Source organism: Onychostoma macrolepis, chromosome 07, assembly GCF_012432095.1.
Source record: "Onychostoma macrolepis isolate SWU-2019 chromosome 07, ASM1243209v1, whole genome shotgun sequence".
NCBI lineage: Eukaryota > Metazoa > Chordata > Actinopteri > Cypriniformes > Cyprinidae > Onychostoma > Onychostoma macrolepis.
This window is the reverse complement of record NC_081161.1, coordinates 45,597,552-45,624,890: the sequence shown is the minus strand read 5'-3', so window position 1 is coordinate 45,624,890 and position 27,339 is coordinate 45,597,552. Positions and strand designations below refer to the sequence as shown.

At 35.5% G+C, this 27,339-nt stretch overlaps 1 protein-coding gene and 1 long non-coding RNA gene across 2 annotated transcripts; one reads left to right on the top strand and one right to left on the bottom strand.

The window, feature by feature from the left end:
- Nucleotides 1–697: 697 nt before the first annotated feature.
- Nucleotides 698–2,415, bottom strand: LOC131544689 (uncharacterized). Its single transcript, XR_009272187.1, has 3 exons — nucleotides 2,333–2,415; nucleotides 1,398–1,491; nucleotides 698–1,174 (listed from the first exon to the last, which is right to left on the bottom strand). It is a non-coding gene; the product is annotated as an uncharacterized LOC131544689 (long non-coding RNA).
- A 14,292-nt stretch (nucleotides 2,416–16,707) lies between these two features.
- LOC131544680 (uncharacterized) lies at nucleotides 16,708–23,649 on the top strand. Its single transcript, XM_058783066.1, has 4 exons — nucleotides 16,708–16,846; nucleotides 17,028–17,089; nucleotides 18,919–18,952; nucleotides 22,502–23,649. The coding sequence occupies exons 3-4, from the start codon at nucleotides 18,924–18,926 to the stop codon at nucleotides 23,334–23,336; spliced, it is 864 nt and encodes a 287-aa protein (XP_058639049.1). The 5' UTR covers nucleotides 16,708–16,846; nucleotides 17,028–17,089; nucleotides 18,919–18,923; the 3' UTR covers nucleotides 23,337–23,649.
- The last annotated feature ends 3,690 nt before the right edge of the window (nucleotides 23,650–27,339 follow it).

Here is a 27,339-nt window from a genome sequence, read left to right as displayed (position 1 = left end):
TTTACTTATCATTTTCACCACTAGATGGCCTCAATGTACAGTTTTTTTAAATTTTGAATAATTATCCTTGCTCAAAACAAGACAGATGAGAGCAACAGCACAAAACTTACCTTATTCATAAGAAGCTCCAGCAACAGTGTTTAGACTGAAAATAGCACCAATCAAAAGTTGTAACACCTTCAGTTTATTAAAGCCGTGCATTTGGAAAACACATTTTGATCACCATAAATACTGTTCATGTGCACACAATATAAAACATTTATGTGTCTTGGTAGTTTTTTCCCTGTTTAGTTCTCCTAAAATGTATCCCAATAAACAGGGCTATTGTAATTCACCTTACATTTACTTTGTATTAAAGTGTACAAGTCTTATTTGAGAACATAAAATCTGAATATTTCTGCCCAAAACATAAATTCTTTGATCAGCAATGCAGTGTAAAAGCAGTGTTTGTAATCTTGCATGTGAATGTATATAAGTTACAATATTTAGTCAGGCTGATTTTCTATTCTATCTATTGCTTTAGTAATATCTTCCATGACATTCTGTAACTGAACCATTTCTATCCACATCTGATCAAGTGCCATTCTAACGGGCAGAACTCCGATGAAACGGACTCCAATCAAACATGACGCTTGAGACGTTATCTGCGCAGCCAGTACACTAATGTCATATATCTGTATGAAGCGCACTAATTCACTGGCAGATGAAAAATATTTATTTAAATATCCAACATCACGCTCTGGGTAATTGAGGTCTCTCAATATTTCATGAACCTGCTGACTGATCTCATTCATCTTGTCCATCATAGGGCTGATTTTATTCTGAAATTCCCTCAGTTCAGCTTCAGTGTCTTGTATTAATTGTGCCTGCAGGCTCATGATCTTCTTGTTCCAGATTGTATCACTGATTGCAGCACCTGAAAGCACAACTACTCCCGCTCCTGTGATAAGAGCAGAAATGCACTGATGAACTGGAGCTAAAACTAACCCCAAACCCATCATCAAGCCTCCAGCTACTTCCACATTTAATGCATTTGTAATGGCTCCAGAAGCACGTCTGAAATCTTCTTCAAATGTCCTGATGATAAGATGCAATCTGCACGCATTGCTCGACTGGAGAGAAATCTCTCAGATAGAGTGCAACCAATTGTTTTTCGAGATGATTGAAAACTGATCTACAGGAGAGAAAAAAAAAACAATTGTATTGAATCGTACAATTTGTTTTGCATGCATTTCCAATAATACTAACCACTACTGATATGTAGTTTTAATAGTTTGTGCAACGTGTGTACACATGCTTTGCTTATAAAACAAGTTTGCTTCATAGTGAATCACATCTTTGTATTAACACCCAATAATTCAGATTGAAGTGAGTGATGCATAAAAACATTATCTTACAGCATTGTGGGAGGTAGCGCTTTGCTCTTGCACTGACGCTTGCCTTTTCTCCTTTTTATTTTCCTTGCATTGTCTCCACAAAACACCATAACAGCTGAAACAAGCAAATACAATAATACTGGCATTTTGGAAGAGAAAGTTATACAAAAAAAGCATCACAACATCTGCCTGTAGTACAACATTACAAATGAAGACTAACAGAACTAAAATCATAAATCAAACTAAACACCATATTAACAAAGACCAAGGTACACCAAAAAATAAAAAAATAAATATACACCACTGACTTTGTGTCCGTCTCAACCCACTTTTTGCTTTTAAATTAATAAAAAAAAAAAAAAAAAGTCATTAAAACATGCAATCCTGCCATGTGAGATTTATTTGTCTCGAAAATAAATTATGATCAATAATACATATAAATAGTTCAAATATGTTCCAGTTGTACCCATGCCAGGGTACAATTAAAACATTCATCCTTAAAGCTATGAAATATGAAATAAACAGCCTCTTTATCGCTTCCAACCATTGCAGCATTTCTTCTATCAGCTATAACCAGCTGACCAGCACACATTTTCATAAACTGCATTAATGTCATAAAATAAGTCAATGTTTAGAGCACAGACTAAAGATCACACACATCAAAGTTCAGTTTTACAGTCATAAAAGAGCCTAAATTAAGCTCTTCAATGTTGAATGGAGGTGGTGAAATGAAATTATTGGATTTCTTTAGAAATCCTTGTTTTAGGGAACCGAATCCTTTATTAACACAATAGAAGAGGGTGTTACTGTCTGTCCAACTGTACAGACTACTCTACCCAAATAAATCATCCAGTGAGGAAAATACAAAAAAAAAAAAAATAAATGACACGAAAATGTTATACAAAAACTGTATGTGCTAATTTCGCCTTTCTGCAGTTTTCATTTGTCTTATTTACCTCCGTTGCTCCGTGATTCCGTGAATTCGTCCATCTGCGATCGTCTTCTGCTGCTTGAACCGCTCTTCAAAATAAACTTCTTTCTTTTATTCGCACTTATCAGCTTTATTCCCATCAAAATAAAAGTCTCTAGAGGACCAATCACTTAAACCGGGGAAAAATAACATTTTAAAACAAAAGAAACATATAACTAACAAAGAAATGTTCTTATTACACTAAAAAAAATAAAAATAATAATAATATTTTTTTTTTAAGGTAAATGGTTGAAATAGCTACATTTAAATAAACAAATTTAGTTGACTAACTTTCAACAATTTTGTATTTTTATTTTATTTAAATGTAGCTAAAATAAGTTGTTTGCAACCACTTACCTTAAAAAAAAAAAATGTGTATCTTTTTTTTTTCTTCAGTGTATATAAAAATTGTCTTTTAAAAATTGGAATACTGAAAATTCCTTTAACATTATGGCTTTTTTAAAAGACCTTTCAAAGTATAAATACCATATTCTTTTTTCCTTTAAGAATACTCATGTTTCTGCTCATTATGGGATCACATTTGCTTATAGTTCTTCTGAATTTGTTTAAAGGCTGTCACGAAGAGATTTTTGTTTGACTGCATTGGTAATGCTGGAGGCAGCACTTGTTACACCAGCTGTGACTCCAACACCAGCACCTGTAACAAGCAGATATCCACCAGGAATGACAAGCACTCACAGTTGGCTCGGTACCCTTAATAAATATGAGACCATGGAAAAATGTGGCAACCTTTCCAATAACAATTTGTGGTTACATGAGACCTGACATACATTTGGGGACCACAAGACCCAACTAGCATCTGCAATTCTCCAACTGTGGTCCTTATAGGGTAACGTTTTCTATCTTTAATACACATTTCATGATGAAACATCAGTACTCTTGGCCTCCCCTCTCTCCAAGATTAATAAAGCTTTAAACTTAATCTGAAATGAAGAACGTAAATGAAGTCTTCTACTAATCAGTTGTACTAAATATATATATATATATATATATAAAATAAAATAAAAATACAAATGGAGACTCAGATGCAAAACTTAAATTCACAAGAAGGGATTATGAGCAGAAAGTCACATCACCTGCTTTTGAGCATCATCTTCTTTTCGTGACATAGCCAAAAAAAAAACATTAATATAATAGGCATAATATTAGTACACAAGCAAACTAAAATATTTCTTAATCAGTGGAAACCGTTACAGTGTTTTCTGTCGCAATAACGCTTCGGTCAATACAAATCGAGTTTGTTTGAGAATATAGAGACCGTTCCGTTAGTGCGGCCTCGTGGCCACATGACCACTTTGAGAGTGCATTAGTTAATAATTTAAATTAATTAGTAAATCATTTTAATGCAGTTATTAGTGCTGTATAATGCAGTTATTAGAGAGAGATTAAGTGCGTTGTCTGTGTCTCTCAGCAGCAGCGTCTACCAGCGAATCTTAAGTCAAACTGCTTCAAGAACCTCCATACTAAGAAATGTAATGAGGCTTTTTAGCTGCGAAGCTATTTTATTGATACTTTCTTTTTTTATTATTATTCTATCTGTTTTCTTTTTATTTATTATATAATAATAATAATAATAAAAACTTGCTATACTGCGTTAAGCGAACTGAGACTTGTTATAGCACTTGAGTATCATTGCTCTTTTGTTGATTGTGATTGCTTCCATTGTCCTCATCTGTAAGTCGCTTTGGATAAAAGCGTCTGCTAAATGACAATGTAAATGTAAATAAATAATGTATTGTAAAATTAAGTAAAAACATAAGAAGCTATTAGAAATGGGAACAATGTTTACTACCGTATACAAATATGTATATTTATGTATGTGTAAAACATTTTTGGACATACAGTATATGTCTTGTACATATATCCATCCTGTCAACATGTGTTGATATTATATGAATTAATATAAAAGACAGACATACGCATTTTTGGCATTTATGTTTCTTTTTTATGTTTCACATAACATGAGGAATAAAAAAAAAATGCAGAAAAACATTAGATTTTTTCCACATGTACATTTTTTTTCTATAATTCCTATATTTTATTTTGCTTATTATATATTAGGCTACATACATTTTCTCCTATATAAAAATGTCATTGCGGGAGGAAGGGTAGACAAACGATCTGTTTAACACGTGTGGCCCAAAGTAACTGGTACCAAATGGATATATAACGCATCCCTTTCCGATGACTTTTGCTGTTGTTCGTTGTCGTTGCGCGTTGTGTGAGCGTGCATGCGCAGATGAAAGAGAGATGGCTGCTCTCTGACTGCTATAGAACACTACTTGTGTAGCCTAGTCTGTTTCGTTTAGTTTGTAGCGTTTATCAGAGTGTTTATTTTCCTGTTTTATATCCGCTCCTTGACATGTACTGTATGTGGAGAGTGCGCTTGTGCGAAACTATCCATAAGGAATACCAGTTCTGTGCCTCGGGTTTTCCTTCCCGCCTCCCGTCTTTCACTTCAGACTAAACCCTCTGCAAGACGTTACACCAACCCTCTCCGGTATCCAGTAGCCTACAACAAATCCATATGTTGATATGTTCCTATCTCCATATAGGATAAGGAGGCTTGTGCTCCTTAAAATTATGAAAGAAGAGGAAAAATGTGAAACTAATGTCATCCGCATGAATTCTGGAGGAATCAGATAATTTCAGATTTCTTTCTGAAATGTGAGTATTCTTGGTTACATTATAAAAGGATGTTTGCGCTAAAGCAACCATTCAGATTCACCTACTGTAGCCTACATATAAAGTTAAACTGTATAATTCTGTACATTTAACACAAGGGACAAAACCAAAACTTGGCTGAAACAAAAGCAGTAAAAGTATCACACTATCTATTATTTGACTGTTTTACTTCCGTGATAACTGCTTGTAACAGAGGTGGAAAGTTAACTTATGAGGTTATAGTTTAGCTAATGTAAGTGATTGTCTCTGCCACTACTGCCTGAGATTCAAATGCATAAGAAAAATACTCTCTAATAGAGATCTTATATGATATAATAAGGCTTTGCAATATAAGTATTACAAATTTTGTCCATGCATTATCTTGGTAATACTTGTAGGCTATTATTATTATTATCATTATATTATTATTGTTATTATTGCCACCTTGTGGATAAACTAAGCACATCAAGCTAAGACAACCTAAATGCTTCAAAGCAGCTTCAGGAAATAGAAGAATTAATATGTCAGCCTTGCAAAGTTAATGTCATTATTCAGCTCAAATCAGTTCAGGTTTTGTGTTCTCATCTGATTGTGTCAGTACAGTTAGTTTGATAATATTTTCTGGCAGCTCTCTTCTGGCCTAATCGAACAAACACAATGTGACTTATGATTCCAGTCTGCATCATGAGTGTGTTTATCATTCAGAATTGTATATACACCTCCTTCTGACTGGAGACTGAAATGAGCCTCAGCGAAATTAAGTTCATTGCTGAGTTTTGGTCTCTCCAGCAGGATGAAATATGGATGAAACTTAGCCAGGCTTGACTGTTTGCGTGATGATCTTGCGAGTCACTTAAGTTTGCAGTGTGGTCCTGGCATGATAATTACGTAGTTCTTGTGTTGTTTAATCACAGCAACAATGGCTTCACCGAGAGGTCATCATCGGCGCGGAAGCATGGAGGAACCGCTTAACCTGTCGTGAGAGATTGTTGATATTGCTTTAATAGGTTATGTTTATGGTTGTTATGGGTTTTCACTTGATGCAGATGACTAATAAAATCTATCTAGTTATACGTAATACACAATTTAAGTTAGTATACTGTATATAGCATAAAGTATCACACTATTTAAACTATTTTATCTATAAATATCAGTTAATACACAGTTTTACCATAAATGTAACAATAGGCCTATACACTGTAAATATTTGTATTACAAAATGTACAGAATATACTGTTGCTTGTTTCTTTTTTGTTTTTACCTTTAGATCTGATGTTAATCATCTCAAAGAGGAATTGAATAGGCTCCATAAGGACATTTTTCCAGAATGCAACAAGAATCTGGAGACAATTAGTGATCTCATCAATGAGTTGGACAATAGTTACAGACTTGAAACATATGCCCTCGGGGGAGCTGTAATAACTGGAGGGATCGTGATGTTGTTTGTGGTATTAGCTTCGTTTTTAATTGATGAAGAGGTTTTTGATATTGTTGCTGGATCAGGGGCAGTTGTGGCTGTAGTTGCTGTATTATGTCTTGCTTTTGGGCGATACAGGAAAACACAACAGGAGAAATTAAAACGAACCATTGAAAAAGAACTTAAGGAATTTCAGGATAATATCAACCCTATTGTTGACATAATGGAAGAAATCTGTCAACGCACTGAGGAAATATTGAGAGGCGCTTTACTATCAGAACACAAAGCTCAGGAATTAAGTGAACATTTTGCCTCCTGCTTTGAAAAAAGACAACTCTTTCAGGAACATGACAGGACTGAAGTGGATGACCGGATGTCTAAAATTGTGCATTTTTCTGGAAAGCTTTCAGAAATTATCGCCAAGGTTAGTTCTGTGCCTGATATCCTTAAAGAGATCATCGAGGACAACAAGAGGCAAAGTGCCAAACCTGCAAAGCCCACACGTGAACAGATAAATAAAAGAGAGTTTAAGGAGAAAGCAGAAAAATTCATTACTGATATGCAGAGAGGAATTTGCAAGTTAAAAAATGCAGTGAAAAAAAATCAACCAAACGGCAGACATAATATCAGATCGTTTGAGTTCAACCTGACAAAATGAAAAAGTATGAACTGCTGAGACACAACTAGTTATTGGATCCAGCAGAAGATAACACAGCTAGCAACCAATATCACTATGCAGTATTGAATCATTTCAACATCTCATTGTCCTTCTACAATTTTTTTTTTTGTTTTGTTTTTTTACCAGATGGCTTTTTCTCTGCATTCTTGATCAAAAGTTGAAGAAGGTTTTTTTTTGCTTTATATTTCTCACTTTCATAACAAAACATGTAATAAAATGTATAAATGCATTGGAATTTAAAGTGAATAAAGTCATTGTTTTAACCCTTTAACTTCCTCACCAATGGAAAAAAATAAAAGCTTTTTTTATTGTTTTTTGTTGGGACAGTAATAAAAAGATTCGAGAAAGTCCGGTGTGCATTTAAACAGCATTTATACATATACATTATGCTATCAGTCAGTACCTTAATTTATCTACCTTTATTATAAATCAAACAACTGAACTTGGGTAAGCATGTATTAAACCAGTAAAAACAAATAAATATTTTGGCATACATAATGGAATAAGATTAACTATAATATTAACCATTATTACAAAAAAAATAAATAAACAAAAACAAAGACTATAACACGGTTATGCAGCTGTGTGAGAGTAATCTGTATTTGTCCCTTTGAAAAAGACAGAATTAAATCACGAACGACTGTTATCACTGGTTAATTTGAAAGAAATACAGGACACAAATAGTAACTGCTGAAATATTCACAGGGAACATGTTTCTCAGGTCCATGACCGTAACCAGGGTTTGACGATTAGTGAGGTCTGAGGTGGGGTTCAGAATTTAGCTATAGGCCAAATACAACTATTTATATACACTATAAACTGGGTGACTTAAACATTTGTTTATTATTCATTCAATAATACTTATTACTGTAATATTTTCCATTAGTAAGCATTACTATGTAGATGTTTATGTAGTGTTCTTGTGACTGATTTTAGCATGTGAAAGTTTAACTGCTATACTGAATGAAAAAGCATAGCCGCCTTCATGGCCAGTGTTTGCATAATTCATTTCATTCTGTAACCCATTTGTTCTACAGATCGGTGTACTAGTGTTATTTACTACTGTTTTTAATAGTGTTATGTCTTGCACGTGTCAAGGGGTTTGAAGATAACGTAACAATATTAAGGGTTTAAGGAGAGCATTTGCCCGAGCCCCTGCCACAGCATGACAACATCATCAAGATCCCTTTAACAGGTTTATTAACCGCTCTGAGTGTATACAATATTTTCCAAATAAAAGGAAGTTAAATTAAGAAGGAAGCAAAACAACTTCAGGAGCGGGAACAATGCCAAAATAACAAACAAAAGCATTTATATTCTGGGGGTTAAATTCTTTCTAAAAGAAAATCAACAAAGTTGTACACTCACTCACTCTCTAATCCTCAAAACAGGAGAAAACAGGTACAGTACAAAAAGAAAAGGAGCCCACCTCCCTACAGCTTCCAAAAGGGTAACCATCAATCAAGAGAGTAACAGCTTAAGCAGTTGGTAACAGGGAAATACAAAATTAATGTTAAACAGCAAAGCTGTAGGCTGAATATCTTGCAGTGTCTGACTCAACTCAGAGCACAACAGTTAGCTAGAGCTGCAATAACAGAGAGTTAGTCAACAGGGCCCGTATTCACAAAACATCTTAAGGCTAAAAGTACTGTAGCTCATAACTCACCGATTTAGGAGAAAATCTTAAAAATAATGGGTGTGTCAGTCCTAAATTTAGGACTCCTAAATCTTTGCTCTAAGAGTATTTCACAAAGCATTTTAGCGCTAAAACTAGCTCCTAAATCTGTGAAACGTTAGAGGACTCTCACTAAGACTGAACCACAAACTATCCTAAAATTGCTGTTGCCAGCAATCTGCCTCAGAATATAAGCATTTTAGGAACATTTGACGATAATGAGCTTTAGGTATCACCTTTGGTTTTGGAGGTTATCCCAACTCCAAATGTTCCTTGTTTTCATTAATCAGTTGGGCAAGAAGTAACATGTTCTTGCATTCAGTTTGCTTTTCTTTTACATTTGCATGTCTTACTATCAGCCATGATTATTCTACTCTGTTAATTAAAAGGCTGTTTATGCATATTCACTAATTATGAGAAGCACACATGTAAGAGGCTGACAATAAGCTGAATATATACTTGTTTATTTAGTGACACTTAACCTGCACTCTATAGACAAGTGTGTCGATGGTTGCTGACATCACTTGCGCGACAGCTCGTGGTGAGAGAGATGAGAGCCGCCTTTCGGTTGTCGCTTAATCTTAACCATCCTCACCTATTTTTCTCCATAGTGGCCTGGCCAAGACCACAGAGGCGGATCCGCCATGGCTCCCGGGTCTGCCTGATCTGCCCTGGAGGCCTCCTCTGTGTCCCTGTCCTGCACCTGTTACGTGTATGTTCCTGTTGAGTTCCTGTTTTGCCTTATTTGGTAGTTCCTGTTTTCATTAGTTAATCATTAGTTTATTCATGTCACCTGTTTTGTATTAATCATCTCATTTGCTCCTTTGTTTCCTGATCTTTATAAGCCTTCCGTTTCGTTGTGTTCTTTGTCCTGGTTTAATGTATTCAGTGTGTGTGTTGATGTTTACTGCAGCCTTCGGTCATTTCTGACCAGAGAATTTTACATTTAGAATTTTTTAAAATCGTAGCTTCACCAGAATGGTACGAAACTCTGTGACTTTTATGGCACCTGGTATGTGAACACACAAAAAAATTGAGAGCATGATTCGAAAAAGTTAAGTGGTCGTAAAAAAAAAGTCACACTCATTGTCTTCGGTCAAAAATGACCGACCATAGGAAATGAATGGGAAATGGGAAAAAATTAAAAAGTACAGAACATTTTTGTGTGTACAATCTACAAATCCCCAACAATGCAGAAAAACATTGCACAGCAATGAAGGGGTGAAACTCTAAAACATCTAGAGTGCAAAATCAACACATCCACTCATACACACGCGCACACACACACACTTGTACACACACACACCCCAATGAACTGGTGTGCCTGTAACACAGCAACTATGTAAAATAAAATCAATAATTCAACTACACTGCAGTTAAAAAGTGGACAACAAGGAATGGGTTATACTCTAAAACATCAAGAGTGTAAAACAGATACATCCACTCACACACACACACACACACATACACAATTATACACACTCAAATGACTTGGTATGGCTATTACCATATAGCCAAAATGAGTTAGAGTGAAATAAAGAGGTTGAAATCAGATCAGACCCTGAAGGATTAGGCTCTGATAAAGCATTCTTCTTCATTTTTGTTACATTTTTATAGTTTTTTAATGTTAGTGTGTAACAAAATGCTTTGTGTTCAGGGTTGACTAGTAATAATGCAAAAATCTATATAATACCCTATATAATAATAATAATAATAATAATAATGCAAAAAAATAAAAATAAACTTTGACAAAAAGTAGTCTTTGAGAATGCCTAAATATACATTTATATCGACAACCTAATAAAAGTAAAAAAATATGTCTAAAATTCACAAGACTCTCTATAGAGTCCTATACAGCCAACTAGTGGTTACACCATAAAATTACATGTTTTTCTTTCTTTGCTCACACCAGGAGGTGCTAATCTGCATTCAAAAAATTGGATTTTAAAGCCCTAGTGTCTATTTTCATCTGAAATACTGCATAAATTGAAAAATAATTTGAAAAAATTTGAAAAAAAAAATGTTGTACTATTTTCAATTGGAAAAATCTATCATAATTATTGCATAAATATTAATTAGTACCATATAATTCTCTCAAAATACAAAATAAAAAATATTATTGAACAAAAATATATTAGACTGATTTTACTGAAGAAAAAAAAAAATTCAATTTCAGGTGTCCGGTCACTTTTGACCGTGAAGGCCATGAGTGTGACTCCCAAATAAGGAATGCAGAAGGGTTTGTCTACTCCTTCGTCGAGCGCTGATTGCTACAACCACATACCGTTACAAATGTATGTCCAAGTAATGAAGTGAATTCCAAGCATGAAGAAGTAAACTTAAAAATTACTCAAAAATGTGACTTAAAACATACACTGTAAAAAATAAATATTTTTTTTACAGTTTTTGCCAATAAATTTTGCAGTGTTTTCCCTTTTTTTTTAAATTACAGAAATGTTTTAATGAAATTACAAAAAAAAACTGTTTATTGACATGTGTAACGTAATTTAACAGAGAAACTTTGTATAAATGGAATACAGTATATATCTGTTTTTAAACATATTTTCAATGATAATTTTAACGAAACTAACTGTAAAAATAAAGTGATTTTTTTATTAACCTGCTGGCCTCTTTTAACACGTGAAATACTGTAACAACTGTGTTAATTTCTGACACCCCTTAGCTTGTCACAGATTATCAGAGATCTGTTAGAAATAGAGATATCCTAGTTAAAAGTATATCTATCGACTTGTGTTAAGCAGGCCTCTTCTTTTTTTTTTGTTTTTAAAACCAGTCTTAAAACCCATCTTTTCTCTTTGGCTTTTGACACCTAAGATGTCGACTTTATTTGCTTGTTTTAATTTGTTACTTTGAATGCTTTTATTGTGTGCATATTAATTGTACTTATGTTTATTTTTCTGTACAGCACAGGTGAATTATTCTGCTGTTTTCGAGGAAGCAACAGTTGTGAGAGGTAACGTCGAAAATATTTACTGACACATTCAAAAATTCAACGCAATACTGACATAGCTAGAGTATACATTAAGATTGACGACCGAAAACAAAACAACTAATGCATGTCAGATGTTACATTAGCTAGGTTGCAGATGCATTTTAGCTTTGTGTTAACGTTACCTGAACGCAATTTAACGTTACATTTTTAAGAACATTATCTTTGTGTTGGCTTGTATTTTTGTGGCCGTGACTGTGTGGCACGTGGCTGGCTAAGTTAACTAAAAAAGTTAGCTAACTAAAGTTGACCACTGCTAGGAACAGCTTTCAAATATGCTGCGCACGTAAGCGCATTAACTGGCCCAAAACATCGTCAAAATTATTAGAAAAAGATAATTGTTTGGCTTAAAGTGATAAGTCAACGTTGACTTTGGTTTCAAATGGTACACTAACAGCAGTCTCTAGCAAAAGCATCCACGATTCTCAAAAAAAAAAAAATGTCAGCAAATTTAGTGTAATTGATATACAGCTAAAATGGCATAAGGAAAATACTGGTAGTGTGGTGCTCGATGGTCACATTGTAAAGGTTTAAGAAACAAACACACTTTATTTCAATTTGTAAAGGCTTAACACTGAGTGACTGTTTCAGAAATGCCTAAATTACTGATTTTTTTGTGACTGAATCTGAGACTCAATTAAATAAAGAAAATCAATGTTGCTGTGTTACAATTTATTGTAATGTAATTTTGCACAAATATTATGCAAACTAATTTTTTTTTATTTTTCAGTTTTTTGATTCAATACCAGGAATTGGAACAATAGCTATCTGGAACTTCTGGAACTGAGATCAGTCAGAAGCCTTCAAGCTCAAACATTAAGTAAGTTTGCAATATGGCAAGTGTTCTAAATGCTTTCACATGTCCTATATGTGGCATTTCTATGGAAACAGTGAAAGGGTATGTAAATCATCAAAAATTACACACAAATGAAGCACATGGTGAATATGCCTGTTGTGTAATTGGGTGCAAATCAAAGTTTACCAAGTATAATTCCTTTAAAAGTCATATGTTGCACCACCATAGGCGGTCATCCGTGTCACAATGTGAAACCGTACAGGGTCCACTGAAATGTGAAAAGCCACATTGCCAGAAACAATGCATTGATCTGAAAGATCTTTTAGATCATTTAAATAAAAAATAAAAGCAGTTTCTAAAATAGCATCATTGTGTGTCGCTGTCACGGCTGGTTAGGACATGGTGTAACATTTCCTTTATGATCTATGGAGATGTTGACACTGGCAGCAGATTTTAAGACTGGTTGTTGGAACACATCACAGCCATTGTAGGCACAGTTGCTTAATGGGAGATACTTGTTCACCCCAAAATAAAATTGTCATCGTTTACTTGCACTCATGTTGTTCTAAACCTGTATGAATTTCTTCTTTTGAACAGAGATATTTTGAAGAATGTTTGTAACCAAACAGTTGATGGACCCCATTGACTTCTAAAGTATTTTTTTTCCCATACTATTGAAGTCAATGGGGTCCATCAACAGTTTGGTTACAAACAAATCTTCAAAGTATATTTTGTGTTCAACAGAAGAAATAAATGTGTACAGGTTTGTAACAACTTAAAGTTGAGTAAATAATGACAACTTTATTTTGGGGTGAACTATACCTTTAGATATGTGTCACCTCTCTAGCTCAAATTAAATACTTTTTATATGGCTCATCAGAATTGCTGATTATGATCTTTTAAACTTTTTTTTTTTATCATTCTTTAAAAAATTTTTCTGTGTTTGAATATTTTAACAATGCATGTTAACATACATTTTAACAATGTTATTTTAACAATGTATGTTAAAATGAAAAGATTTCATGGTATTATAAGGATATTTTTGCGTAGAATAACAGTAATAAACCGTAATTATAGGAAAAGAAATTACCGTTTTTTTACAGTATGTTATTATCTGTACTTAAAACTTTTTTTGAAGACAATTTTCTGTGTTTTAGAGGTGTATGACTGTATTTTAACAATTAATTTATTAAAATTAAAAGATTTCATGGTTTTATAAGGATATTTTTGTGTAGAATAACAGTAATAAACCGTAATTATAGGATACGAAATTACAGTTTTTTTTTAAACTGTTTTTTACTGTTTTTTTCCTGACAGTATTTTTCTGTTTTTTAACAGACATTTTCTGGCGCCCCTGCTGCCAGAAAATTACCGTTTTTTTTACGTTTTTTTTTTTTTTTTACAGTGTACTACAACTTCAGGTTATTTAATAATGTACTTTGAAAGTATACTTTCAATGTATTGTTACAATGATAATTTTCAGCACACAGTTAAAAAAATATTCATAAAATATATTTAAGTAAAGTGCAAATAAATGTACTTATAAAAAATAAACAGAACTTTCAATTCAAATATATTTTTTAGAAAATATACTAAATTACAATTATTTTAAAGTGTGTTAAAAGTTGTATTGTGAAAATAGGCAAAAGCATGATAATAATATATGTTTTATATATTTAAAGAGTACATTTTATGTTAGTATATTTGCAATGTACTATTAAAACAGGGAATATATTACAAACACAATAAAGTATACTTTTTTTCACTAGGGTAGTTCTCCAAATAAATTTAAATGATAATTTTTATATCAGTAAATATTGAGTGATATATCAGTAAATGGACAATAAATAAAGTAAATGAAATATTATAAATGTGTCATAAAGAATGTTTTACTCACTGAATGTCTTGTATCCTTTCTCCAGTCAGCTTATTTGTCTATCTGTCCCTTCTCTGCATTCTCTCTCTTATGGCTATTTGCTAACATATTGCTCAAGACTTACTGATATAAAAATTGTAATTAAACTTTATTTGGACTACTACTTGTGTACTATTCACATTTCTCAATATTACTATTGATGTACTATTGTCACTATTGATGAGGTTGTATGATCTTCAGTTGGACTTCAGCATCACTATCGCACAATTAAAGTGCAGTAAGTACTTTTTAATTGTTCCAATTTAGCAGACTTTAAGTATACCGGTTTAGTGTAATAAAAGTATTTTATTGCAGGGTATTTTTAATAAATACATAAATCTGTAAATGTATTTGTAGTGTACTTAACATGAAATAAATGTATTTCAAATACATGTTTGTATATTTATTTCTTCACTAGGGACCAGTGGCGTGCACAAGTGGGGGCTCGAGCCCCTGCCCCTTTGAGGTCCGACGGTAAAGTGCCCTTGCGGTCCGGTGCCCCCGGTCTGCGATTTCTGCCAAGAGTAGGGGTGTTCGATATGAAGATTTTTGATCGTGGACTATAAAAACGTCTCCACGATTTGCTTTTTTGAAGAAATATCGTAGTATCGTACTTCAGCGCGCATTCTATCAGCTGCAGTTCTGGCGCCGCCGTCTCTGTACAACGCCACGTACATTCAGTGTTAACTCAGCGGTGGAGTTACTCTCACGGGACACTGCACTTATTCGCAGTCACCAAAAGTACATTATCTGCATCTGCTTCAAAGACTTACTGGTTAAACATTTCATTCGCGTGCTGTTCTGACGAGCGCCTTTTCTGAGCACATACACCCAAAGCGCGTGCTGTAAAAAGCCCGTCAAACAGCGCCTGATTACTGAACTAAGTTATGTTTTGTGCTAATACTGTCAAAACACACCAGGTTTATGTATAGACTCAGTTGGTTATGTCTAAAATGAAGGTAAACAGCTGAGAGAAACGCATGCGTGCCTGTATATTAGATGCGTGCAGGTCTTAAAGGGACAGTAGCCTACATGCTGCCGACTGTAATTAAAGGGACAGTTCACCGTAAAATTGTAATTTTGTCATTATTTACTCACTCACCTGTTGTCCCAAACCTGTATTAATTTCTTTCTTGTGCTAAACACAAAAGAAGATATTTTGAAGAATGTGGGTAACCAAACAGTTGCTGGTTCACATTGACTTTAACAGTAGGGAAAAAAATACTATGGAAGTCACTGTAGACCAGCAACTGTTTGGTTTTCCACATTCTTCAAAATAGCATTTATTTTCAGCAGAAGAAACTTGTTCAGGTTTAAAACAACTTTTGAGTGAGTAAATGAAGGTATAGAAATCAAACACTAGCCTATTTTAATTTTGGGGTGAATTATTCCTTTAATGTTAATAAAACACCAAACACAAAGAGAAAAATCACTCAACATCATCTTTGCTCTCATTTTTTAATAACAAAGATAAAATAATGACAACGATTTTTATCTTCACCTACTTTGGCCTAAATATCCGCCATACTTTTTTATATTTTGTTACCTTGAAAGGCTTTGTATTTATAATAGGGAAATTAGTCTGGCTGTACTGCTCAAACAACTTGGAAAATAGAAAATCCAACATGACAAAGAATTGTGATAATATTGTGAATCGTGATATTTCTAAAAAAAAAAATCGTGATATTTTTGCCATATCGCCCACCCCTAGCTGAGGGGGACCAAACCCATACAAACCCCCTCCCCTTTTTCCCCTGCCCCTCCGGAGGTCTGTGCACGCCACTGCTAGGGACATCAGAATGTAAGTAATTGGTTACTACCCGCTAGCTAGCTACACCTCACTGACAATAAATTCAGGATATTTAATGTTCTCCCTCATCATCCAGCTCTTTGTCACATAATAAGATTAATAATATATCTTCAGCAGTTAAATGTATTATTCATATTTTTTTTTTTATGAAAATGCTAAACTAAAAAAAAAAAAAAGAAGGTCGAAGACAACATCAAAACCAGATCAGACCAGACACACTGAACTGTATTAATTCGACAAGAGAAAGTACCCAGATATTTCAGGACACTGAATGAGCTGGAAAAGCAGTGTTTCCTGGAAAACATTGCATAGTGAAAGAGAAAATAAACAATTTACCAAAAGTGAAACTGAAAATGTTGCAATAGCAGAACATTGTACAGAAGTCAAAGTGTCTTGTTCATTGTATAATCATATAAAGCTGGGAGAGGTATAAATAGAGCGTATACCTTTCACTTTCACTGTATAAATAAAACAGCATTTCAGTCAGAGCTGATCACTCTTCACTTGCTCCAGGTAGGAACATTCATACTTCTTTATGTCTAGTCAATTTGTTTCTATAATTGATGAGAAAGCATAACATTTCTCTTACACACAGATGATTATGATTATTTGGTTGTTTATATAACAATATATTAGATTGTTGAAAATTTATTTTTAAAACAAAAAACTAAATTAGTTATTTTGTTGCCGGCAGGAAACTGTTGAAATCTTCTGTGAGATTTATACTTTCAGTCCATCAACAGTTAAAGATTTCAGGTGAGTTTAATTTAGATTATTTACAAAACAGATATGTGTCACAAATCCAGTTTATGAACTTCCTTTCATTCACCACAAGAGGTTGGTTTTCCATCATATTGACTCTTGCACTACACTACTGTTGCACTTCACCCCGGACTATTCCCATCATCCATTGCACTGATGACACACACGCAGCTGAATGCACTGATTACACAGCTGATTCCCATCAGACATGCTACATAAACCATGGACTTTCTCTTTCTCTCTGCTGAGTATTGTTAGCATTATCACTGTCTTTGTACAGCTACACTACGGAGCCTGTTCGTTAGCCTTTGCTTATTTCCTAGTCCTAGTCCTAGTCCTAGTCTAAGTATAGTTCCTTGTTTGGATTACCTGTGTTTTGATCATTAGCCCCTTTCGCACCGCTTTAGTTCCAGAACTAAAAGTACAGTACTAAAGTACTGGGACGATTTTGCGTGAACTATTTTCCAGTACCATTTAAAGGGTTGCATTCGCACCGACAGTGGGTACTAAGAAGTGACTTAAGTCCGTCGACAGTGACGTCATTTCTGCGCGGCGTTCAACAACGAAAACAAAGAAGAACAATGTTAACAACAAATGGAGGACGCTGTGATCGGAGCTGTGTTTTTGTTGTGTCTTGCGGGGTTCACAATAATGGACATGGAATGTCGACGTAACTTATACGTCAAGCAATTGAAAGATCGGAAAGGAGTTCGAAAGTGCCTTCACTTCAGCGTCCGTCCATCTATCGCTGTTCTCCATTCTTGCGAAATATAAGTTGATGCGATGTTTACACAGTATGTGTTTACACAGTGTTTTAAATCATGGCGGATGAGGGCGTTTTCATATGCGTTTAGCCAATCAGTGTGCACTTACGTCACGATAGTTCCTATGGAACTGTTTTAGACCCTACTCTGAAGTAGGAGCTAATTAGTTCCTCCAAACGGAGTTCCGGGAACTAAAACAGTTCCTAGTTCCCGCGGTGCGAACACGCCAAAAAGTGGGTAGTTCTACAATTAGTTTGGGTACTATGAAAAGGTTCCTGCGGTGCGAAAGGGCCTATTGCCTGTTTATTTTGGATTGCTCTTTCATCTTGCTGTTTGGACTCTGTTTGCTCCTGCAAGAACCATTGCTTGTGTTTAAGGATTATCTCTCTTGTTTTACTCCCTGGATTACGTTCGCCGATCGAAGACCCACGCTTGCCCTAGGTTTACTCTTGTGTCTTGCCCATGCCATACCCGTTTGCTGTTGTTCGACCCTGCCTGTGTTTTTACCATGTTTATGAATAAAGATCTGTTCCTTCCGTAACAATATGGATGACTCTAAATAGATTTTTTTTTTAAAACTCTCGATAAGCATCTAAACCCTATATATGAGCAATAATATTTTTAAGAAACTGAGATAGGACCAAAAACACACATTCACAAGACCTTCTGAGACTGTGTAGGCCAGAGTCTTTACTACAACATTGTGTGTAAATCAATTAATTGTCCCGTCAGTGGTTGACAGGTGCTGTATTTGAAAATCAGTTTTAACAATGTTTATTTTCCAGTGGCACAAAATTGACATTACTTAGCTTTAATCAATTACATTTTAAATAATTTTCTACCTCTCATGAGACTTCCTGTTTACAGAGGCATTTAATTATTGACATTCTGTAAAGCAGCTTTGAATAGTTTTTATTTTGAAAAGCTCTATACAAATGTCTTGAAATGCCTTTCTGTATATAACATCTCTATGTCTTATGTTGAAAAAAATGAAGCACTGTATATTGTTAGTTTTGAATTATGATTAAAGTAACTTTTGAAAATGCTTAATGTTCACAGGTGAAATGAATCAGTCAGACAAGCTGGCGCTGCAGTAAGTATTTCTTGTTCAAAGCTTTGACTTGATCTTTATTAACTTTTAATCAACAGATTATTATCAATAATAAATAAAACCAGGTTTAATAGTCCTACAGAATAGTGCATTGAACAATTTTTTCCAGTTCAACAAATAGCTTGGCTCCCACCAGTAGCGGGCGCTGGTGCACCGTAAGCATTGACGTACATCCCAGTCAACGAGACGGAGGGAAGTTAGTGCTATGCCTTTCTGATTGAGGCTGGTGCCGGAGCTGGAGCCGGTGCTCAGCCAAGAGTGGCATTTGTTCAGAACCGGCTTGCGTTTCCACTGGCAGGGAGGATAACCCTCTATGTGACCAGAATCGGCAGGAGAGTGTTGGGGCCGGTTGCCTGCTTAGACTAGTCTTAAAAAAGTTAGTCATGCAATTTTTTTTTCTTCTAGACTGGTCATAACTTTTTAAAATCAGTTACAAAAAGGTAGACTGCTCTAATTTGAATTGAAAAGTAAGACTGGTTACTTTTCCAACTAGCAGTTAGACCCCTTGGCTAACTGCTAGTTGGTCAAACTAGTTTTTAAGACAGTCTTAAAGGGGTCATATAATGTTGCTAAAAAAAAAACATTATTTTATGTATTTGGTGTAATGCAATGTTTACGCGGTTTAAGCTTAAAAAAACACATTATTTTTCACACACTGTACATTATTGTTGCTCCTCTCTGCCCTGCCTTTCTGAAATGCATCGAATTTTACAAAGCTCATCGTTCTGAGAAGCGAGGTGTGCTCTGATTGGCCAGCTATTCAGTGCGTTGTGATTGGCCGAATGCCTCATGCATATGACGGAAATGTTACGCCCCTAACCATGTTGTGATGCCGTGTCCCATTGCGACAGACAAAAACAATAAAACCCACTATAAATGAGGCATTTGTTGTATTCAGTGAGGACATAATTACTGATTATAATGACTCATACTCGTAGCATTGCGTCATGCCGCTTAAACATAACACCATGTCTGCATTTGTGATCGCACTACCCTATGCTGCCCAAAACTTGCGTTTGAATAGTCAGTAGCAAATTCTTTAAATATCAAAACGTACTTACAGGCTGTGAGTCAGAAGAGCCAGACTGTCCTTGCAAAGTTGGAATTGCCCCACTTTATAGTGTTCACAGCTACTCTCTAGGGGTGTGCGATTTATATCGTCAGCGATAATATCGTAATTGTCGTTTTAACGATGTGCAATTTGATATTATAGAGTATTTTGCAAAAAACAAATAAAACACCTATGGAGTGCACGCATACATTAGCCTACGTGATGAAGCGGGTTAAACGGCGCATTTAGAGTGTTCTTTCACTGCATGGTTCAGTTTATTAAAATGCATCAAGAATGATCACACAATTCAAGATATGGGGGCAGAAAATGTATATATTTACATAATTTCATATAGTTAAAAATCACACGAAGAGTGCCGATTTTTCTTCAAAAATAAGCATGATATTATACAACAGTTCAATAAACAATAAGTTAATATTAAGAGACTTACATTTTAGACACCATATTTACTGTTTTTGCTCCATTTCGCCAACAAAAAATCATTCCAAACAGCTACAGCACTGTTTTGCGTCTCTGAGCAACATGACGATGTTTCGTTCCTGAATGAATCAACTGTTTAAATGATTCGGTTCAGTCGCAATGACTCACTTATTAACAGTGACTTTCTGCCACCTACTGGCGGTTTTAATTTCACATTTAAAGTCTATTTTCATTTTTAAAATAATTTCAGATATCAGTATTCAATGTTTTATGTTTAAAATGTCACAAAACTATGCATTTGTAACTGGTTAAAGCACTCAATGTCCCTCTGAGCTGCATTAAACAGTGTGTAAATACATCTAAATATCACTTCAGATGCAACTTCTGCAAAGATTAATTTTGATTATACTGGTTTCATTTGTTTGGGAACAGCCTAAATGTCTTATCTTAATTGAGTGATTAAATGTAACAATTTGACTCAAAAGATTAGAGGTAAAAATGTTTGAGTTGTACTGTTCAGGAACAGTGTTGTAAATATAACTTAACCACTGATTTCTAGTTGTGTACTCATTTGGAAGGCCAAACAAAGTACTTTCACTTTCACAACGAAATACACAGCGTCTCCACAACATGGCGGCTGCAACAATACTACACCGAGAATAAAAGTTATGTCTTCTTTCTTTACATTTGTGCGGTGTTATGCAAATCTTCCCACATCGTGACGTAGACATGTGGGGGCGTTTGAATGAGCCGTTTTAGGAAGGCGTGGCTGAGTCTTAACTTTTATAAAGAACATCTCTTTGGGTTTGAGAATTTAATCTTTGCAACTTTACAGACCTTATATATGCATGAACAGCTTGTAACACGCCAAAGACAAAGGAAAACATTAAATCGTATCATATGACCCCTTTAACATACTGACTATTTTCATGCAACTGGGCCTTGGTCTCTTCTGCTGACTACTGCTGAACTGACTTATCTAGTTGTTGTTAATTTACTTGATTTCCGACGGCTTTTAAAAATAGTGCTTTTCAAACTGTGGTCTGTAGTGGAAGCTCCAAAACTATCTCATGACCGATTCATATGCATTTTACGAAGTGGCTAATTCATACGAATTCTTACAACCTCACTCATACGATTTTGTACAATTTGTCTAGATCGCAGTGATGGGTAGGTTTAGGTACGGGGTTAGGTGTAGGTCATTCGTACAAATTCATACAAATTGTACAACTCGTAAAATACATATGATTTAGCAGAAATCGTATGAATTTGTACGAGTGAGGTTGTGCGAATTCGTATAAATTAGCACAAATTAGCCACCTTGTAAAATATGTATGATTTGCTGTGAGATCGGGTTGGAAGCTCCGCCTACTGATGTCATAGGTTCCATTGTTCGAGACCAGAAAGTTTTCGCAAATATAGGTCTCTGCAGGAAAGTAACGATAATTACCAGATCGCTGGGCAAGGCCAAAACAGAGGGGCGTTTTCGACCATGTTACCTGACTGGCTCATGTCACAACGGCACTTATGTTTAGGGGTGGGGTCAGGTATGGTGCATCATTTTCACTGCATGATTTAGAAACAACCATCAGTTTGAAAACCCACAAAATTAGAAATGCCCACTTTTGTTCTGCAGAGACCTCATTCTCAGAACCTGAATTTGGGCACCGGCCCAGGATTTTTTTTTGAGTGGAAAAGCATAGTCCAGTTCCCATTTGAGCTCCGGCTCCAGCACCAGACCTGGTGGAAAAGCGGTATGAGAGAAAAACTGGAGCCTCTATAACAGCAAATGAATTAACTCATGTTAACAAAGGAGCGCTTATAATGTAAAGATTCAGCTTGTTGTTGTTGTTGTTGTTAGTTTGCTATATTGCAAAAGTACAACATGAAAATTATAAATTGCAGAACAGTCAATAAAATATGTGTACTTTGTGGTAAGCTGGTAAAATCATAAAACAGATACCCAGTGCTGTCTACTTCTATTTTTATTATTATTATTATTATTATTATTTTTATTTATTTATTTTTTGATGTTTCAGGCAACTGGAAGCTCTTAATGATCAACTGCAACGAAGTATTAAGAAACTTAACTCTGAATTTGACAAAAACCATTCAACTCTCATCAGTAAAGTAAAGGAACTGAATGGCATTACTGATGAACTTGAATCCATGCACAAAGCAACTACAGTGGGCAGTTTGGTAGGATCATCAATGGGAGCGGCTGGAGGAATCGCAGCACTAACGGGTCTGGCTTTATCATTTTTCACGTTTGGTGTTTCTTTAGCTGTTACTGGTGTTGGTCTTGCTGTTGGAATAACTGGAGGAGTAACAGGTGCTGTGTGTAACATTACTAACATGATCAAGCAGAAAAACCTGCGACAAACTATTGAGAAGATCATCAATGATTTCCAGAACACAATCAACCCAATGATTGAGCACATGAATGCAATTTCTAACACCATAGAAGAGCTTCAGCAGGCAGAACAGGCATATTCTGTTCAAAATAAGGTGATAGTGACAAGTGTGAGATCTGTGAAAACCATTTTGAGCGTTACAAGACTTTTAACTGTACTTAAAACTGCTCAGATTGGAAAAACAGCTGCAAGAGCTGCCAAAACTCTCCGAATGGTTGGGAAATTATCTGGATCTCTCTCAGCTCTATTGCTTATTCTTGATGCTTACAGTATTTATTGTGATTCAACAGAGCTCTCTGAAATGACTCAATCAGCACACAAGAGAAAAGCAGAAGAAATCAAATCAGAAACTCTGAAATTCATTTATCAGATGAGAGAAACAGCTGCTGAATTTCAGGAGACACTGGATGAAATTAAAAGTGCCAGAGTTCATATTAACAGAGCAATACAAATCAGTTGAAATTGGTTTAGAAATGCTTGAACTGCTCTGTCTGGTATTATAATCATCATCTGATATTATCATCAATTATTCAGTGAAAACAGACTCTTTAAAAATTGAACCTGTAAAAATGTGTGTATGTAATGATGTATGAAATTGCACAGGATGTGTGCAGTCTTTTCGAGCAGTATGTCCTAAATTATAGAAGTTAACATACTTACATATGTTCTGGTAGTTGTTGTTGTTGTTGTTTAATATGTAATTACTCTGGCTGTCATGGTGTAAAGACACATCAACTAGGTTGGAATCAATCTTCAGTATTATTATTATTATTAAAGGGGTCATATGATGCGATTTCAAGTTGTCCTTTCTCTTTGGAGTGTTACAAGCTGATTGTGCATAGATAAGATCCCTGAAGTTGCAAAGACTAAAGTCTCAAAACCAAAGAGATATTCTTTATAAAAGTTAAGACTCGACCAAGCCTCCCTAAAACGGCTCATTCAAACATGCCCCCACATGTCTACGTCAAGATGTCAAGTCAAGTTTTAATCAAAGAAAAAAGGTTCCAAAAAATATTAAGCAGCACAACAGTTTCAACACTGATAATACATCATAATATTAAGATTTCTGAATGATCATGTGACACTGAAGAGTGGAGTAATGATGCTGAGAATTCAGCTTTGCTTTACAGGAATACACTAGATTTTTAAATATATTAAAATAGAAACCCAATATTAGAAATTGCAATAGCCTAAGAGTTCTCAATATTACTGGTTTTATTTTTCTGTATTTTGATCAAATAAATACAGCCTTGATGAGCATAAGTGACTCCATTAAAAAAACAAGGTCAATTATTTATTAGGTTCATAATATAGGCCTAACATAATATAATATCACAACAACTGAAGCATTTAAACTGATAGAAGAGAATAGAAAACAAACTGAAGCATTTATACTGAGATCTGCAAGTTAAATATAAAAAAAAAAACGTGAATGTGAATTCTTCTATAGCCGTCTAAACATCCCTATGAAGTACAGTTTGCACAATACACCTGTGTGTGACTGTAAATGTCTCCGTTCTGTGCCCATCATCCGCTTTTTCCAGCACTTAATCAAGCCACTCTTCTTTAACACATGAGGACGTTTTATTTCACATGTCATTGTGTTGGCTCTCGTGTTGAGCTATTTCATCCGCAACCATTGAAATATTCGGTTTCCACAGCGACTCATTTAGCGCACATCATTCTCTTTCTATGAAACCTGTAAACCGCATTGGTTCTAACTCTATAGCGGTTTACCCGAGCATTGCAGTTATTTTGTTTTTACTAGAATACAATCAAATGGCTTTCCCAACTCATTTTTGCGTGTGCGCGGCACATTATTTCTCTGCGCGGCCACGCGCACACAGCTTAGAGGGAACATTGGCTGTGATGGTTCCACATTTCAAAAGTGTACACAACACAGCAAGCTCTGCAAATGTTGAAGCTGAGTTTAAAAACATAAAACCGGTGAAGAAAACAGAGCACACTGAGACAAAGACACAGGAGACTGAGCCAAAACCTGGTCGCATTGAGCAGTATGCAGAGGTTAAGCAACAAACCGTAGAAGATGACCCTGATGAAAACTGGAAAGGCCTTGGTGTCCCTCCAAAAATCCAACTGTCCTACCTGACCCCTTGCTCTGAGTGGTTACATGCAGACATAAACCTGAAAAGAAAACAGAGAAAAATTAATGTCTTGAAGAATGGCAACTACCAGACTAAAACACATATTGCAGTTGACAAAATCCTTGTAAGTGTAAATAATACCTGTGTCTTTGACTCCTTTTACCAGTGCCTTTGCTCTGCTTTCTGTGACAGTGGATCATTGTGCCATTATCTTGACAAAGAGCACAAAAATATAAATGTTTGATTTGGTGAAGACCATTGTCACAAACGGAGCTGGAAGAGATGCTTACGCAAAGAGTGCAAAAATGCTGCTGGAAATATTTCAATGTGTTCACCTAAAATCAGGTGTGAGGCAGGTCGATGCAGATTGCAATGTTGCTAACAATCACATCAACGATGAAACAAGTACCAAGTGCAACAATTACGACTGAATGCTCTTCTCCACACTGCAGTCAAAATACAACATTTTCAAGGACCATCTCACTCCTACCAGTCAACACAGATATTTTACCGACTGGAGGACTGAAGAGTCTCCAAGCAGCACTGGAAGATGCACTCAACAGGTCCAAGTGTCTGAAGCCACTGAAATCACCCCAAGAGTGTCAGATAGCTGGAAAACAAAAGATATTTCATCAGTGAAATTCCTCTGCAATGGCTCAGTCACACACAGCTGCATCACTGGACCACTACTGGGCATTGAAATAAGTGCAGATACAAACCATCCACTGTCCGAAATCCCTGTGACCATGGAGATGGACAACCATTTGTTCACTGTGAGAGGGGTCGTCACATTCACTCCAGGACCTACAAGGGAATCTCTTGGACATTACGTGTCTTACTGCAGAAGAACCTCTCTTGGCTGGGAGAAATATGACCTCTGTGACCGTGTCACAACAGTCTCTGCAAAAACCTAAACACAACCCCCTGTCATACTGTTCACAAAGGAGGACTAAAATATTTCCTCCTCATCCACCACCAGTGTGCAGCATCCACCAGCCATAGTGCGCCAGAACCCCCACCACACACCAGCTTATTGGTGGAGGGGAGACAGAGTGATGAAGCCAATCAGCAGATATGGGGATTGTTAGGAGGCCATGATGGTCAGAGGCCAATGGGCGAATTTGGTCAGGATGCCGAGGTCACACCTCTACTCTTTCCGAAAGACATCCTGGGATTTTTAATGACCACAGAGAGTCAGGACCTCGGTTTAACATCTCATCCGAAGGACGATGCTTTTTACAATATAGTGTCCCCATCACTATTCTGGGGCATTAGGACCCACACAGACCACAGTGTGAGCACCCCCTGCTGACCTCACTAACACCTCTTCCAGTAGCAACCTAGTTTTCTCAGGAGGTCTTCCATCAAGGTACTGACCAGCTCAGCCCTGCTTAGCTTCAGTGAGTAACCAGTCTTGGGCTACAGGGTGACATGGCTGCCGGCTGTGATACTTGCCTTTTACATTAAGTCAACAGATTATTTTCTAGCTGATCTGTTCTTTAATTGACATCAGTTTAAACACTTCCATTGTTCTTTGAAATTAATTAATTTAATTTGTATTTAATTTGTCCATTCACCGCAAAAGGAGTTATTTTAAAGAATGATTTTGTCCCCATAATTAAAGTAAATAGAGACCAAAACATAGCTTGATTTTTGGAGCTCTTTTCTACTGTATGGACATTCTTCAAAATATCTAATTTTGTGTTGTTGGGAACAAAGAAATTCACAGACATTTTAGGATGACATGAGGGCAAGTATATAATGACAGAAATCTCGTTGTTGGGTAAAACTCTTCCTTTAAGTGGTCTGCCTGTATGAGCCAATGTTGGCGAAGTTAATCATGCTAACAACAAATCAGCACACTGTCAAGTCGTCAGGTAATTAAAACAATTGTTTGACGTATTGCTTTAAAAATATTTTGAACAAAAAGAAACACCTCACCTGTTCTTGCTTGCTTGCTGACTAGGCTAATCCGTCAGTTAAAGTTAGACTAGGAAAGAAAGAAAGGTGAATAATGATAACAAAGGAGATTAAATACTTGTTTCAATGATAAACCTCAACACAAATGAAGGGTGTTATAGTAAGTTGCAAAAGCTCAAATACTGTGACGCACAATGTGAATTAATGTGAAAAACGTCAACAAATACTGACTACCTTTGTTCGATTTTGAGCTTGATTAAGTCACTGATGATCTTTGTCCAATGACAGAAACCAGCAAAAAAAAAAAGAAAAGAAAACTTAGTACTTCATATTTGTAGGAGGTCCACCTCTGATTATTTTGAAAATGAAAGTATCAACATTTTGTCAGAATATTAACAAATTGTTGATAACTATATCAGAGGCTGCATCTGAAGGACT